Source organism: Ooceraea biroi, chromosome 1 (assembly GCF_003672135.1).
Source record: "Ooceraea biroi isolate clonal line C1 chromosome 1, Obir_v5.4, whole genome shotgun sequence".
In the NCBI taxonomy this organism is placed as follows: Eukaryota; Metazoa; Arthropoda; class Insecta; order Hymenoptera; family Formicidae; genus Ooceraea; species Ooceraea biroi.
The window spans coordinates 8,074,740-8,090,910 of NC_039506.1; the positions used below are offsets into that span (position 1 = coordinate 8,074,740).

Here is a 16,171-nt window from a genome sequence, read left to right on the forward strand (position 1 = left end):
ATTCGAAGAGATATGTCGCGGTCGATCCTGCCGCCGCACTCGGGATAACGTTTGCCTCACAAGACTTTCCATCCTCGGTTACAATCGAACACGTCGCTCGTGTCTGCGTGCAATAATTAGAAAGTATAATATACTCGGTATGGCACGTTCCTCGCGCTGGTAAAACGTGGTCTCCCTTTATGCGCGCTCGTGAACTTCCTCGATATTAATTGACAATTTATTACGACGATCGACGATACGCTTTAATTATAATAATCGCCGCGCACCCACACAGCCGTTCATAGATAAGGCATGAAATCTACATATTCGTGAGCTTGATCCGCGATTTAGCTAATCTGGTACTCGAATGATTATCGTTTGGAGCTTTCCTCGTAATAAATTGCAGGCCGCAGTACTTGTATTTTTTGTATCCGCAAATCTCGCGAGTCGGAATCATTATTGTAGATCTGCAGAACGGTTCTCGTATATCGCACATTTAATTTAAATTTCACGGTCTGAATACGCGCCCAGGTTGAACATTTATGATCACGTTTCGCATCGTTCGCGTTTTATTGCACGGCGAACCAGGAATTTCCATGTAATTATCGCGCCTGATTATACTCGTTTATATTCAATGCACCACGTGAGGAAGTTGTTACACAATTCAGACAACCATGTCGTAAATTTAAAGTTTTACGATACGTACAACGTGTGTCCAGCATACAATCAGTAGTGCTCGCCTGATGGCTTTTTAAATACACACAAGTGCAGCGAAACGGGCTGTACATTCGCGCGTACTTTCACGATGATCTGGGATTTGCACTGGTCTAGATATGCCCGTCACATTGAGGGCGCGATAATAAATTAACAAGTCATTGACAGACTTTCGTGAGGAGATGCGGGTTGCTGGTTGGTGTAAACAATTAATGCTGACAAACCGCTAAGTGTCTGGGAAACGGAAATAGAGAGTGTACTGGTGACACTACGTGGGTTTCTAAAGAGAACTGCGAGTGATGGTCGTCGCTGGGAAACGTGATGGTCGTCCGTGAAACTTAATAATCACCCCTGTCCGTGCGCAGAGTAGGGTTGAACGCCCGTTGGCAAGGGATTATATGCTGCACCGAAACGGTACTTCTGATCAAACAATTCGACAAGAAAGAGGGAGATTATACATCATGACCCTCCAGACGATATTTCACGTGCTCTATAAACCACTTGGAATCGGAACCATGCAAATCGATCCGTTTCAATGGAGAATTGCATATCCCGATTGGATGAGTGCGTGTGCAGATTGAAAAGAATATTGTCGATGCGCGTTTACGCGCGGCGAATGTTGATTTACGGGTTTAATTGGCGATCACTTCGCGGAATCCAATTTTGCACGATGCTACGTAATTACGTTACGCAGACAGGTCGAATCATATGGCATGTTTGCATCGGTGACTTCAGCGATCCCAAATGAGATTTATGCCTGAAAACTTGTTTACACGAGGAAGTGATTTCTTCCCCGAAAAGCCCGATATTAATCGTCGCATGACATAAGTACTATTAAAGGAATCAAGAGTCATTACATTATGCAATAGTGCAACCAGAAACCAAGTATGTAGATTAGTCCTATCGTTAAAAATAAATTGAAAAATTAAGTGCGTTCGGTGAATATGTCAAATGTCAAATATGTAAAATATATCTTTAAAGTTATCTTAAGCAAATTGAATTATATTGATGCAGTAAATGATACTTGCACGCTATTCGATACTCAACAATATTAATTGCTAGCGTGAAAAAATATAATATCACATGTCATATGCTTCTCTCACGAGCTTCTCGTATTTCAATGTGAAAAGGAGGATAAAAGTGGTGTTGATAATTCGAGACTCGAGGGAACCAGCCACGTGCTCGTAGATGAACGCCATCAGGGTGAGCGAAGATTATCTCGCAGCGTGCTGCTGCATCGCACGATCGATCAGTTATAAAGAAAGCACACGCAGCCGTTTCACGCAATTACGTTCTCAAGGACGCAATCTCACGCGTAAATTTATGGATCACGTTTATACGTATTTATATGTATAATATAAAATTCGTCGTTGAATTAACAAGTAACGTCATAGTCATTTAAAAAATTAGCGGAAGATTAATTGCATATTTATTTATTTATGCAAGTTCATCATTAATGAACCACCCTTTCGTGACATCAGACGTATACCGATGAAACTTTCAGCAAGTGACATGAAAAAATTCGGAGTAAAAAATATACAGAGATACAGTAAAGTGCAGCTTGTTTCAATCATGCGCGCAATTTTTGCTCATGACGAATAGGATCGTCATCTCTCTAATCGAATACGTGGTAAAAGCGGCAGCAAAATTTAATGAAACTTTTAATAGCACACGTCACTCTTCCGGTGAACGATTCATATTCGAAGCGCGCGCATTTCTCTTTAACGCGCGACGTGTCAGCGCGGTAACGCGTCTAAAGCCCGTTACGTGCCGTACACTTTCTACTTATGATATTAAAGTGTCTCACGACGCTGCGGGAGACGTGGTATTTCATCAGGGATGCAATGAGACGCGTCGGCCGACGCGTGGTTACGCGCGCGTACGAGGCACTCTCTTCTTCGCACAGAAGCCGCTCGCTGAGCGCGCATCCGATTTCACCCCCGTGCGTGCGGGACGTTCTTGATCGCATATTAATGTGCCATTATGTGTATCTAACAAGCAAGCAAACCGAGAGAAATCCTTTCCAGTCGCGCGGATGACTTATCGCGTTACGTCGTCGATATTACGCGCGATATCCGCGCGCGGAACGACGCGGTACCGATCCGCGACGGTCGCCTCTTTCTCTCGTCGATCATGGCATTACGTGACGGGATGGGACGGGATACAAGAGCACCTTTCGTCACGGACACTCGATCGAACGGTCCGTGTTCCGGGACGCAGTCGAGCCGTGTCTAAGTGGATTTCACGGGCGCACAAATGCGAGACCGCATGTATCATCGCGTCTCGTCGGAGACGCTTCGAAATCGAACCGGGCGAGCCCCGTGCTCGAGCGCGTGTACACGCACGCGGTTTTCTGTGTAAACGCGCGTGTCATCCAGCCGCCTCTTCCTGCGAGCGGGTCGAGGATGCCTGCCGTACGGTGGCGGTCGCGCTGGTCCCCCTTCGGCTTATCGCGACATTATTTACACCCATATGTCGATTTATGGCCCTTCCATTAGGGAGGACGGGTCCGTCGGGCACCGCGGGAGTTCCGTGGCTCCTATGCCAGGCAGACCGGTGGAGGATATCGTCTCCTATCTCCCGATGGGAGACCCTTGTATCCTGTCACGCCCTTCGTTATGAGTTGGTGGATGAAATACTCCGCTGACTTCCGTTATAGCCGTGCATTCATCGCGAACTTTGAAAATGAAATTCCGGATGAACTGCCGGGACTCTACGGGAGTAATGAGCGACGTAGAGTGCGAGTAAAGTAGAGGAGTGCGAGACGTTATATCCTATCTGCACGATCTTAATACTCGTGCTTAGATAGTTTGATCGCACGGTCGCTTGAAATTGCACAGGCAAACTCGTTTTCACATGTATTTCTCTCGTGTTTTTTACAGAGACATCTGGACAAGGGCAGTGACTTAGCTGAGGCAGCGAGCGCGAGCGGACTCCGCGAGCTCGCGAGGTCCCTCAAGCAGCACCTGCGCGGATTCGGCTCCCGCTTGGAGGACAGACGGGAGTACCTGGAGGACACGTCGAGATGCTGCCTCCTGCAGGATCGCGCTTACGAGTGGGCGCAGGAGGCTCGCTTGGCGAGCGAGAGGAGGTCCCAGCAGTTCCTGATGGCGCGGCCGCCCCTACCGCCCGAACACTTCACCGAGATGATGGCCTTGGCGGAGAAGCTCGGTAACGAAGTCCTTCTGGAGCAATGTCGCATCGCTAGGAACAAGTGCGCGGAGGCCCTCGAGATCGCCAGGACCACGTCCGCGCCTGGAAGTCCCGCGAGGAGAAGATCCTTCGCTGCTTCTGAGTCGCCTTCCTGGGACGATACTTTAGCCAAAAGTAAGACTTTCACTCTCCTTTTCTTTCATTACTTTACCAATCGCCGCGAGGAAGACATGCCATAAACCAGAACTACGTGTTCCAGGAACATCCTGGGATGACAGTGACAGCAGCGCATCTTATGCGTGTCCAATGGAAAGCGTCGGATCAGGTGGTAGCGGTGGTCGGCCGGTGTTGGACAACATCGCTGAGCTTCGAGAGAGCGCAGAGCAACTTCTGGATTGCTCACCACCGCGGACACCACCGCGAAGCCCGGCACCGAGAAGACTTGTTAAGCCGCCAGTGAACTCGCACCTGCATAGATCTGCCAGCATCGCTCCAGGAATGAAGGCGAAAAAGTATGCGCACATGATGCTCGTAATATTACATTTTTGATGTTACTTTGAGATATCGATTCGTGCTTTGTTGCACTTGCCGCAGGCTTATTTTCTTATACAGATTTGAAATTTTTGAAATATATCAGAAATTAATCAACGATGCTAATTAAATGTGAGAGAAAAATTTAATAGAAATGTCTTAATCGGAAGAAATTTATTTAGGGAATGTTTTATGCTTGAAAATGGAATGACAAGTGTCTTTGAAACATATAGTGTCCAATGTTTCAATGTCGCGTCGCTGCATCGTGTAGCGATCCATTGTTTTATCCATAATTCCCGTTATGCCATCGCACTGATTATTATATGATCGCGACGTCGTTAACGAAGAATTTCACCTTGCAGAACAATACTGCTCATAATGAGGGAGATGATACAGACTGAACGAGACTACGTGAAATCCCTCGAGTACATAATAGAGGTAATTGTCACACCATATACACATACATATGCACATACACGTACATAAAATTTATTATTCTCGTGTAATCTTGTAATTCGTTGGCGCGTGCCATATATATAACAATATAAATTTTCTTTGTCAAGAACTACATCCCAGAACTCGTGCGCGAGGACATCCCGCAGGCTCTCCGTGGGCAGAGGAACGTGATCTTTGGAAATGTCGAAAAGATATATGAGTTTCACAGCCAACACTTTCTACGCGAACTGGAGCAATGCGAGCAGTCGCCCATGCTGGTGGGACAGTGTTTCCTCAGACACGTAAGTACATTGATCATCCCCGATAGTCAACGTAGGGGAAAATGAGATGTCACTGTACGAATGAATATTTTGTGCGCAGGAGAAGAAGTTTTACCTTTACGCCTTGTACAATAAGAATAAGCCAAATTCGGATTCGCTGATGGCGGAATACGGCACGAGCTTCTTCAAACAGAAGCAACTGGAGTTGGGGGATAAGATGGACCTGGCCAGCTACTTACTGAAACCGGTCCAGCGAATGGGAAAGTATGCTTTGCTACTTCAGCAGCTAGTCAAAGCCGGCACCGATCTGTCGGAACAATTATCCGGCAAAGAGGAAAAAGAGGAAAAGGAAGACGGCATGAAACCGATGGTCGAGGGCGAAGCGGATTTGAGAGCTGCTGAGCAGATGGTGCGATTCCAACTTCGACATGGGAATGATCTCTTGGCGATGGACTCGCTTCGCGATTGTGACGTATGTAATTCCATAGTAGAAAAATAATAAGAGTGATAGAATTAAATTACTAACTGTATACTGGAATGCATAAACAAATTATGTCATGATAATAATAATTTTTACAAATGTAATCTCTATATAAAACGCAATAACGTTGCTGCTGTAGGTAAATGTAAAAGAGCAAGGCAGATTGCTGCGGCAAAACGAGTTCTTAGTCTGGCAAGGAAAAGGCAAGAAGTGCCTGCGTCAGGTCTTCCTGTTCGAAGATCTTATATTATTCAGCAAGGCAAGAAGATTCCCGGACAGGAAGGTAAGATCTCGCGAATTTCTTCGACTTCGCGTGCGCTTCTATTTACCTTTATTCATTATCTTGCTGGATATTGCTCATACGTATTTCCCTTCTTTCAGAATCTTGATATTTACATCTACAAACACAGCATCAAAACGACGGACATCGGTTTGACTGCTGTCATCGCAGACTCGCCTACGAAGTTCGAGATTTGGTTCCGCAAGAGGAAACCCGGCGACACGTACACGCTGCAATGTGCGAGTGAAGACATCAAGAAGGCCTGGACTGAAGAACTCAGCAACCTTCTGTGGAAACAGGCGCTTCGAAACAGAGGTAATTAATATCTTCTTTGCTTTGCGTCATTTACTTTGAGAAAGGAAATGGCGGAGAATAATTCACGTAATAAATCGTAATTTCTTGCACCTCGTAGAAGTGCGCCTGGCGGAGATGTCAAGCATGGGCATCGGGAATAAGCCGTGCTTAGATATAAGGCCTAGTGCAGATCAAATCAACGATCGCTCTATCAGCGTAGCTCAACTCTCCAAGAGTAAGCACACAGTTTGTGAATTCTGTTTCCTGGAACCTATCCGCTTAAGCCGATGATCTCTCGAGTATTAACATAAAACTCTGTTTGCGCAGCACCCAGATTCAGAAACTCCATAGCGGTGTCGATGTCAGAGGAGTCCAACCGTTGCAGCAGAAGGCCGCACAGCGTAATCTCCGTTAGCTCATCCTCGAGCAGCGGTGGCAGCAGCGGCCCGCCCACGACGCTCAATCTTGGATTGGACACGAGTCCACGACCGCATCATCGTAGCACCACATTGAACAGCCAGTGCAGTGTTGGTGAGTGTCGTCCCCGTTCTGACTGTAATATTTAAAAGGAAATTCCATATCAATTTACGCGATACTGACTTGCTTGTTGCAGAAAGTGGTATCATCGCCGATATTTCGATCGTGTCGGACGACGGTGGCGACGGCACCGAGAGAAGCCACTGGAACTCGACTCTGGAGAGTCCCACGTCGCATCTACCTACGACTTCCACCCCTCTGCAGTCGCCAACCAGCGCGACGGCAGCAACGGTCACCCCCGCCTCCTCGACGGACACGAATCTCACGTCTTACGACCAGGACATGTCCATTAATCTGTGAAGCGTTCTCGATGCGCGGGAAACGTCGCGTTCTCGTGACGTTTCTCGTCGATGACCCGTTCGCAAGTTGGCGCGTCGCGATCGCTGAGACGTGACGCGCCTATCTCTCGTCGTGGCATATTTAGTTAGGTGCAAATGAGGTAATATCGTCGCACGCGTACTGTAGCATCTAGAGTGTATATCGCATCCTCGAGGAAACTTAATAGACTTAACGATGTTTAAATGGGAAGAGTACGAAGCCGCATGGAATTCGGTAGATCGCCGCGTTACGCTTAACACGTGTGCCCAGCTACTTGTAATCGCAATGAACATGAACATAGGATTCTTACCTTAGAGAGCTGCGGTACCGAATTTTGACGAGACGCTCGACGTGTCTGAAGTGAATCCGTCTGTGTCTCTATGAAACTATCTTTTGATACGCTTTGAAATCCATAGTGATCTGTGTGATTATACAGCTGTTACTTGGGAGGGCTCGCCTATAATTGACTTCTGAGGTAACGGCAACGTGTATTTTTTTATTCCATCATTGATTTTACTACTACTGTGCTCAAGACGACGCTAGATATTTGATGAATAGCGTTCTACCAAATGTACGGTGTCACATGTCGAGGTATGCTACAGTACTACAATGCGATGTGCACTGGTCGCCATCCTCACTTTCTACATTGGCATTCCTGACGACAGCGAAAAAATCTCGCGAAATTTCCGGTGACTTGTCGACAATTTTATACTTTTATTTATATCATAGTTGATAAAATAGCGATATATCTTGACTCCGCATTGTGTTCGCGCTTGTTGCACTGAGGAAAATGTATCGTCTTTGGGAATGCAAATTTCATATATGCAGGTCGAAGAAGATGTATATTTTCTTTACTTATCACCATTGTCGTGATTATCTTGCGATAATGTATCTGATAAGTTTTGATCATGAATCACATATTCAGGAATGTCAAATTGATGCGCACACATACATACTAATTTGTAACATAATGTAATATCAAAGGTTTATATACGATGTAGCCACAAGTAATATAATCGAGATAGTCCATAATATTATTTCCAACTTTTATATACATATAAATTTTATATATAAAATTTATATATATATAAAATATTCTTTTTTTATGTCAGTCATTTGTAAAACCTTATATCGCCGTCGTAGGTTTAAACATAACTCTGGCCTGTACTCGAAAGCCAAATTTCTTTTTTACGGAGTACTATTACGTTTAAGAAGTAAGAATTGATTTGATATATATACGTGTGGATCAATGTTTTGGAACAGCTTAGAATCAATTATAATGGTAAGCTTGTCTTAAGACAATCCACACTTCATATTCCAACAGTTTTCTTTAATAAATCGGTTAGTTCAACTATGCAGAATCGCTCGTGACGCCTTACCTGCGATAATAGCGATAATTGGAAACGTCTCTTGTAAATGTGAGAGCGTTGAGATACTGTTGGAAACAATTGTATAATTCTTGTGTATTAAGCGATTTTAAACAATTGAAAAGAAAAGAAAGATTAATTACCCGAAATAATTATGCGATTAATTATGCGGATTTTTTTAGCATTTATTAGAACTATTTTATTTTTTGACGCGAGTTAAAACATGAAGCAATTGCAGCAATGGTGTTCGCTGATACGTGATTCTGCATTGTTACACTGCTTCCAAGTAAGTCTGTTAATTAGCCATCCTTATTGCCAAGGTCTGCCAAGGTATCGTAAATATACCTCATGGACAATGACCAAACTGTTTGTTTTATATCTTGAGGACAGAAATCTCAAGTATTTAGAAACGTAGATGTAGATTCATAGAGAGAGAGAGAGTTACAAAGAGTTTTGGCATAATCCGATGCACCCTATTTTATTACGAATTAACATTTAATCGCAATTAACAATTATTTTCAATCAAAAATAATTTTATCTCTGCGTTTATCCTCGACTATAAATTATACGACACGAATATGCCATACACGTATACATCAGTGCACCTGGCTGAGCATCCCGATCTTCGAAAGTGAAATTAAGCGGAAGAAAGTAAACAATTTCTATTTTCCACGAGTCTGTGAATGCGTGTTTGGTGTTGCTTTTGAACTAGGGATGTCGGAATAACAATAATAACAACATAGTACCTTGTAAGAGAGAGAGAAAAATATGCCGATAGTCACTTAATATATATATTACACGTTCTTAGATATTTATTAATATTTTTTTAAATAGAACACCTTAGTCCCTATATAGATTAAGTATATCTCCATTATGAATAAAATGTATATATTACATTTAATAACACGATTATTTCAGTATTGTACCGTGTCTAACACCGATGTATTTTATTACTTGCTAAATATACTGTATTGGGTGCCTTTTGTAGAGAAAAGGATGTCTTGTGAATATTATTACCCCCATTATCTACTAAATTTCCAATCAGAAATTGTCTATCGCAGTAGTTCGTATCGCAGTGTTTCGATCGATTAGTACAATTGCATATCGTGTTGTTTATAGTGTACTTATAGTGTGCTTATCGCCTTGTTTTATAATAATAACTTAATAATATGTGCACGTAAAAATGCTTTCATTTCTATGCGATATGTTGTATATTCCGTAATTTAATAAGCAAGGCATAAGATCACCTCAGTTTTCTGGCATTAATTTTAATGCATTTGCAGACACATATTATATACTCATTAATATATAACATAATGCAAATAAAACAAAAATTCCCGACGACTTAACTGGCAAAGAATTCCTTTATTAGCTCACAACGTTTCGACCATATGGGTTGTGGTCCTTTTCAAGTGAAAAATGCTATAAACAGTATATACGATGTTACAAGAAAAAAAATTTTTGTTTTATTGGTTTTTATCATTACTGGCGTACATAATTATAATTTTGGATAATGCAAATATATAGATTTAAAAAGCATAGATAAATTTTGTTGAACTGCATTTATTAAGTTTCATATTGCAGATATGATCATAACTATGTATTAATTCGTAGGTAATTACAAGAGCGGCTACAACGTATTTGGTAGATGCTGCGAAGCACGATACGATGTTTTTCAATGATTTGAAGCAGTAACAAGGCACAGGAGAAAGGCATACAAAATTGTTTCATAAAAAAGATACTGCCATATCCTTAATGTGATGTTTGCCGTGCGACTAGGACTTGTAAGCCGACTATATACTTACTATTTCCACGAAAATATAATAAAAACAATCAGTAATGTTGCAATACGTTATTAAGTTAGCGCTTATTTCTTAAGAAAGGTACACAGAATAGATTTGTAGACTAGTCAACGTTTTCTTCAGTTATATAAAATTATAAATAGTACGTTATAAGTGTTAAAAGATCGAATTCTCAAATGTATAAAGCTTTGTAAATTTTCCTACAAGTACAAATAAGAAATACGTAGACAGAAGACAACGTGTGCACGCGTGTGCATCTCAGCAGTCTTATAAAATTATACAACGATGCATTTTTTCTTACGTTTAAAATTGATATCACATTCCGACGGAGTCTCGCTTTGTCACAACTGTTTCTTGTCCACCTTCAAATTGTCCGGGCAAGAAACGGATTTCTTGACACTTTTCAGATCAATCTCCGATCTATTCGAATGCGTTTCTGCTTCCCTGTGCGATTCTATCTGTTTCTTTTTCAATAACGATCCTCCTGTGAAACCTGGAAAAAAATATGCCTGGATGCCGTTATCCGTCATTCGTGATAGGTCATGATGGACGACTTGCTTCACCCGTGACTCATGATAATTTCACAATAATGCGACCATGTTATGATTTGGGTTCAATGTCCAATCGATTATACGTAAGAAGACTCACCTAGGATACCACAACCCAGAGCAGCGAGGCCACCGATTTTCATTCCAGCTATCAAGCCTATTGGTCCTCCGATACACGTGCCTATCATAGCGCCTGCTATGGGATAAGCGGCAACTTTGTACCTCGAGGCCTTTACGAGGAACCTTGCGCCTTCGTCCACGTTTACTTGAGCTTCTTCAACATTTGTCACCATATTGTCCACCATTTCCTTGTGATCCTATTTATATATGAAAAATGGAACGAATCTTATATGTTTTACAATTCAATAATAATATACATATGCAACTGCATAGTACACTTCAAAAGCATTCCTATTACATGTATGTGAGAAAATTTAAAGACAAATCTTCTCTGATTATTTTTGAAACCATGTAACTTCAGGCGAAATTGTGTACTCACGTGAACAACCTTATTGAATTCGATAAACAGTTCATGCAACTGCTGCATGTCTCCTTGCAGAGTGTTCCAGACGTGCAGACATGCCTGCTGACGCTGCAGATCTTCCTGTTCGGCTTGCAACTGCACGTAGCTGTCATCAAGTGGATGCATTACTTGTGTGTCTTCATTCTCACTTCTGGGCGTTATGGATGGCGATGTCGGAAAATTCAGCTGCATCTCTACAATTACATACGACTTGTCCATGTTAACTCATCAATTTACGTTCGGCGAAGGAGAATGCCACATGCAGCGTTACACCCTTTACCTAAATACTCCTCGATAGTGCTCATAATGCTCCCTCGCGCGTTTCTCGTTAGTTTGTCAAACTGATCGATGTCTGCGTCGAGAACCTGTGCTCGAAGAGTGTCCATTTGATACAGCAACTCCTTCAACTGCTTGATGATTCGAGAGACGTTTATGTGCTCCTTTCGTACCAACTCCCAGTTGTGCTGATCTTGATACTGCGGAGGCACGGAGTTGCTTGTAAAGGGAGAGCTTCAAAAATGCAAAGTAGAAAACACACCGCGTGTGCTGCTTACCTTCTTAATGTTGTTTTTGTGCCGCTTCAGCACATTCACATGATGCGGAATGGCAACGTTGAAATTGTTGATCTGGATTTCCAGGCGTCTGATGGGCTGCTTGATGGTGAGATTTTCGGGAGAGCTCGACATATTCGCGCGGCAGATTCTCCGTTGATTGCACAACACACCTGTGTTTATTTTGCGACGCGATAGGCTTCGGATGATAAGTAATCGAAATTCGCGCTTTACCTTCCGGTGCTCCTCGAGTTTCTGTTTATGCAGTATTTACAAGGCGAAAAAGCGGTTAACAAGTAAATATTGTTGTGACAATGGCGCTTGTTATCGTGTCGCTAAATTTATATTCATTGCACCCCTGCCCGTGAGGTCAAAATAAACGATCAGCTGTTTGCTGGACTGATATAAACACGCGTACAAAGACCGTCAATGAAACTGAACACTATCGCCATCTGTGATCGAGTCGTGCTTACTTCAGCTACTTAAAGCTTCACCGCATTGCTGCCAGATGACGGGTAATGCACTTAAAGTGGTTCTTTTGAATTGCCTCAAATGAAACTAATGCTAAAATATGAAATTACTTAGAAAATTTATTTATCTCTTTCATTATATCGTACTTATATTCTAAAACGAAAATAGATCTAAAGTTTGTATAACAAAGAACATATCAATTGTCCCGAACAATATAATAATTTTATACTTCTATACAATTTCAGATTTCAAATACACGCGCTTTGTGTCTAGCCCGCCAAAGATACTCCAACTGTGTCAAATAGTGTCAAATAAAAACTGTCAAATTGTTAACGTGACATTTTCTAAAGATATATCGCAATATTAAGCGAAAACTGTCCTTTTAGTTCTTTTTTTACAATTAATAAAGTGCGGGCAGTAGCTGCAAGCTATCGCGCACGCGCGGTCGCGTAAATTCGTCATTGCCGCCATATTTTTGCATCTCGCGCGTCTTGCTGACGAAGTTAGCAAGCGGTTCCGCGTGTCTCGCGTTTGAATTCGAGATTTCGCTTGCTAACAAGTTCGGGAGTGCCGAATAAAGTGCCGCGCGATCGTCCTTGAAGTGCGAATCACGAGTGAGACAGTGAATATAACCGCCTTTCGCCGAATTATCTGATCCGATCCGTTATCTATCCGCGTCGCGAAGTCGCGTGCGCTTAACGATAACCGCGGTGATAACGCGATCAGTGTATCCGTGCAAGCTAATCGTCGCGTGTCTCTCGCGACGTTTTCTCGCCGCATTGTGAGTCGAGCAACGAGGTGTATCAGACGCATTACTTGAATCATCGGACAAGGAAGGTAATTCAGGTAAGGTAAGCAGTATGTAGAAATAATTTGTCGAGTTACTATTATGTAAATCAAGATGGCGAACATGGTGAGATATGAGATGGTTTTGAAGAAGCGAACACTTGCGTCATATATTAATATACACAAGTATAATTGTATATTAATAATAATAATTGTATATTAATGTACACAGTTTATATCTATCACTTAACTCGTAATTCTTAAAAATGTTTATACCTAACTAATTTTTATACTTCAAATGGCATAAATTTTTATTGGATAAAATACATAATCTGTCCTAAAATAATTTATATTAGAGTGTGGCGGAAGGCTGCGGAAATTAAATAAATTTTACGATAGTGGCACGTACGTACGTCAAATTACCACAATTTAATTCACACGCAATTTATTCACGCGAACTAAAAAGATTCGCGATATGAAAGGCACTCGTATAAAGTTCTCGCACTTTTTTATCGCGCGTCTGCCGGAAGTTGCAGACGGCACGCGCGGCATACACACACACGTATAGCCGATGATCAATTATGCGTCACCCCGCGATCCCAACCCTCGCGCACCCATGAGATCCCGATGAGTTTTACGGGGGTCGCCGAATGTACAATTTCGTATGAAACCGGCGGAGGCTTTTGGTAATGAAAAACCGATCGCGACCAAATAGGCTGCCGGGCTGCTGGTGACGTGTAATCGAGTCTTCTCTTCTGTCGCTTCGCCGTGCCACTCGTCCCCGATCCACCCTTCCGGTTTCCCCCCTTCCGTCCATCTCACCCTTGCTGCCATCCCCTGCTTTCTCCCCCGTTCCTTCCTCTTCCCGTGATTCCTCCGGCTTCCATTAGCCGCCATACGTCGTCTACACATCGGAGATCCGTTTTGTCCTGCTTTCGCGCGACCTTTTATTTCAAGCCACCGCATTCAAATTACCGCGGGCTATCTGGATATTCGATCCTTTGACCTTTTGTTGCCGGACGTTTAGAAGCCACTTTTAACATCGCCCAGGATCAGTTCCCCGTCCTGTTGTCTTCCCGTTTTCTGCTACCTAGACGTGATGAAGGTTGGATTTACCATTTTTAGATTAGCTTCGATCAGGTTCAATCGTTCAATGAACAGCCGGTCTCTCGGACACTGATTTATAAAAAAGAAATTAAAAGTTAGATGAAGTTTGGATGGGAAAGGGAGAGGGGGAGCGTTAAATACCCTGTGAGACATGTCTGCTGTTTAAACTGAGTCGGCTCGCGTACCTGGGTTACGTGAAATTAATTATATCTAACATCCATACTGACGACGAGTGCGCTTTGTCTCTTCTCTCGTTCGTTAATTAGGGAATCTGAATCCAGGAGTCTCTAAGGCGCAGACTAGATATAAATTCGGAAGTAGCATTATCTCGTAACAAAGTCACGTGCCTGGCGTCCGAATGCAGGCGTACGCCTAGGGATGGTTGAGAACCGTTCCCGTTCGTTTGCTCAATCGTGCCTTCTCGCACGAAATATTCGCGCAAATCTCTTACGTTTCTCTTTGTTACTGGCGAAATGCACAAGTGTGTTTGGCAACGAGGAAGATTGCAGCCGAAACATACTCCAGATAGAATAAATTTTTATAAGCTAATGTTAGTATTATCTTTTTTTTATGAGTACTTCTGGTATCACTATTAAAAGTATCATAGACGTCAGAAATATTTATTGACAAAATATCTGCGAGCGTTAATTTGTTCCCAATTTAAGGACATGCAGGCTCATATCTTTCGCTAGCGCGCGTTGGATCCGTTCCTAGTTAGTAGGAACCTGCACCGATCTGATTGCAGAGCAACACGCTGCATTCTAATGGGGTAGCGCCTCCTTTTTCCTGTGCATACAAAGGCATTGGCGCACCTTCATCTTTCCTCTTCAATTCCACGCTCGTTCCTCGTTGCTAATTACCTCACCAACAGTCCGATGGCACATTGATCGCGGTCGACAGAAAAAGAAGTATCATAATTTCAACTCATGACTCTACGCTTCATTCGCCTGTGATCGATTATAAACGCACGTTACGCGTATGTCAAAGCAAAGCGAACGAGATGTGTCGCAATAAATTCCACCAAATTGCGCGTGTAATAATTGCACGTACAACTTACATGATGTCCCATAACATGGGATGATTGTACCAAGAAACAGGTTGCACTAGAAAATACGATAATGGCAGTAATATTCATAATAATAACAATAATAGAGATATTGAAGCATGCGCTAAAATTATTTCATACTGCCGGCGACAGCTTCGCGAATAATTTAGTGCACGGTACGGTTACATGGTGAGGCGTTAATGACGCGACATCCGGCCGGAGAGTAATAGCCCGTCCGAATTAATTCTCTCGGCTGTGCTTTTAGCAAAGTGGATTTTATTGCCGTCTTGCTCGCGCGGACGAAGTCGCCCAAATTGTGTAGTTGCGTAACACAGCGCCGTAGTTAAACATTGACCGTTTAACTAATCCTCGTCGCGTAATGTCCCGCTTACCCTCCCCCAACCTACTCGCGGGTGTTCAAATATTTCTCAGCCGTATGCGCCGGGAAACGTACGTATAATTTTGCATCGCCATAACGCCACGTCAATATTGCGGTCACCAAATCAAATTTGTGCCCTGTTACATACACACGCCGGTTAATTAAATAGCATTTATATTTTTTTTATTTTTATTTTTTTTAATACAACGAAACGAGAATGGCTCTAGGTCGAGTTCGATGGCTCGCCATCCGCGTATTATCAGCACCGAAATTTGCGTTCAATTTTTCGGCGCGGAGACTTTTCCCGTTTTCAATAACGAATTTACCATTCTGATCCAAACCGGCGATATTGTGAAATCCAACATAGCGACGTATTTGTGCTATTTGAAGCACATTTCGTCATCTAAAATGAATTCCACCACCCATGCGTGAAATTTCTGGAATAAAGCGTAGATGATTTCGCAGTTTGGGAAATTTTTCATATCAACATTGTTATCACGTTGATTATCGTATCGACGGGATATAATAACATTACTTGCATTCATTATTTCTATTCATTATTTGTATTATATTATTTGTGTTATGGTGT

The 16,171-nt window shown here is 42.6% G+C and overlaps 2 protein-coding genes across 5 annotated transcripts in view; one reads left to right on the forward strand and one right to left on the reverse strand.

Moving 5' to 3' along the window:
- Positions 1–9,364, forward strand: part of LOC105288137 — a 292,115-nt gene extending 282,751 nt beyond the window's left edge. For 2 of the 3 annotated variants that reach the window (XM_011354157.3, XM_026972322.1), the window contains exons 14-23: positions 3,576–4,020; positions 4,106–4,358; positions 4,740–4,815; positions 4,941–5,114; positions 5,194–5,565; positions 5,714–5,857; positions 5,956–6,169; positions 6,267–6,383; positions 6,476–6,679; positions 6,762–6,985. In XM_011354157.3, the coding sequence (XP_011352459.2) occupies positions 3,576–4,020; positions 4,106–4,358; positions 4,740–4,815; positions 4,941–5,114; positions 5,194–5,565; positions 5,714–5,857; positions 5,956–6,169; positions 6,267–6,383; positions 6,476–6,679; positions 6,762–6,985 (2,223 nt within the window). Of the gene's footprint in view, positions 1–3,575; positions 4,021–4,105; positions 4,359–4,739; positions 4,816–4,940; positions 5,115–5,193; positions 5,566–5,713; positions 5,858–5,955; positions 6,170–6,266; positions 6,384–6,475; positions 6,680–6,761 lie in introns of all 3 variants that reach the window. The other variant, XM_011354156.3, reaches the window with a different exon arrangement.
- Positions 9,365–9,913: 549 nt separating this feature from the next.
- On the reverse strand, positions 9,914–12,217 carry LOC105288131 (syntaxin-17). Of its 2 annotated transcripts, XM_020034479.2 has the most exons (6): positions 11,798–12,217; positions 11,524–11,719; positions 11,220–11,437; positions 10,821–11,037; positions 10,474–10,665; positions 9,914–10,174 (listed from the first exon to the last, which is right to left on the reverse strand). In XM_020034479.2, exons 1-5 carry the CDS (start codon positions 11,927–11,929, stop codon positions 10,514–10,516), a joined length of 915 nt encoding a protein of 304 aa, XP_019890038.1. In that variant the 5' UTR covers positions 11,930–12,217; the 3' UTR covers positions 9,914–10,174; positions 10,474–10,513. The 2 variants fall into 2 exon arrangements, with proteins under 2 accessions (XP_019890038.1, XP_011352454.1); XM_011354152.3 differs by having other exon boundaries at positions 9,914–10,665; positions 11,798–12,216.
- Positions 12,218–16,171: the final 3,954 nt, after the last annotated feature.

Excerpts from the sequence above, each read along its gene's own strand:
- LOC105288131 (XM_020034479.2), bottom strand. The coding sequence starts at position 11,929 with ATGTCGAGCTCTCCCGAAAATCTCACCATCAAGCAGCCCATCAGACGC. Across the intron at positions 11,438-11,523 it reads CACTATCGAGGAGTATTTAG|AGATGCAGCTGAATTTTCCG; the intron begins GTAAAGGGTGTA and ends ATGTAATTGTAG. Across the intron at positions 10,666-10,820 it reads TCTGGGTTGTGGTATCCTAG|GTTTCACAGGAGGATCGTTA; the intron begins GTGAGTCTTCTT and ends ATTTTTTTCCAG.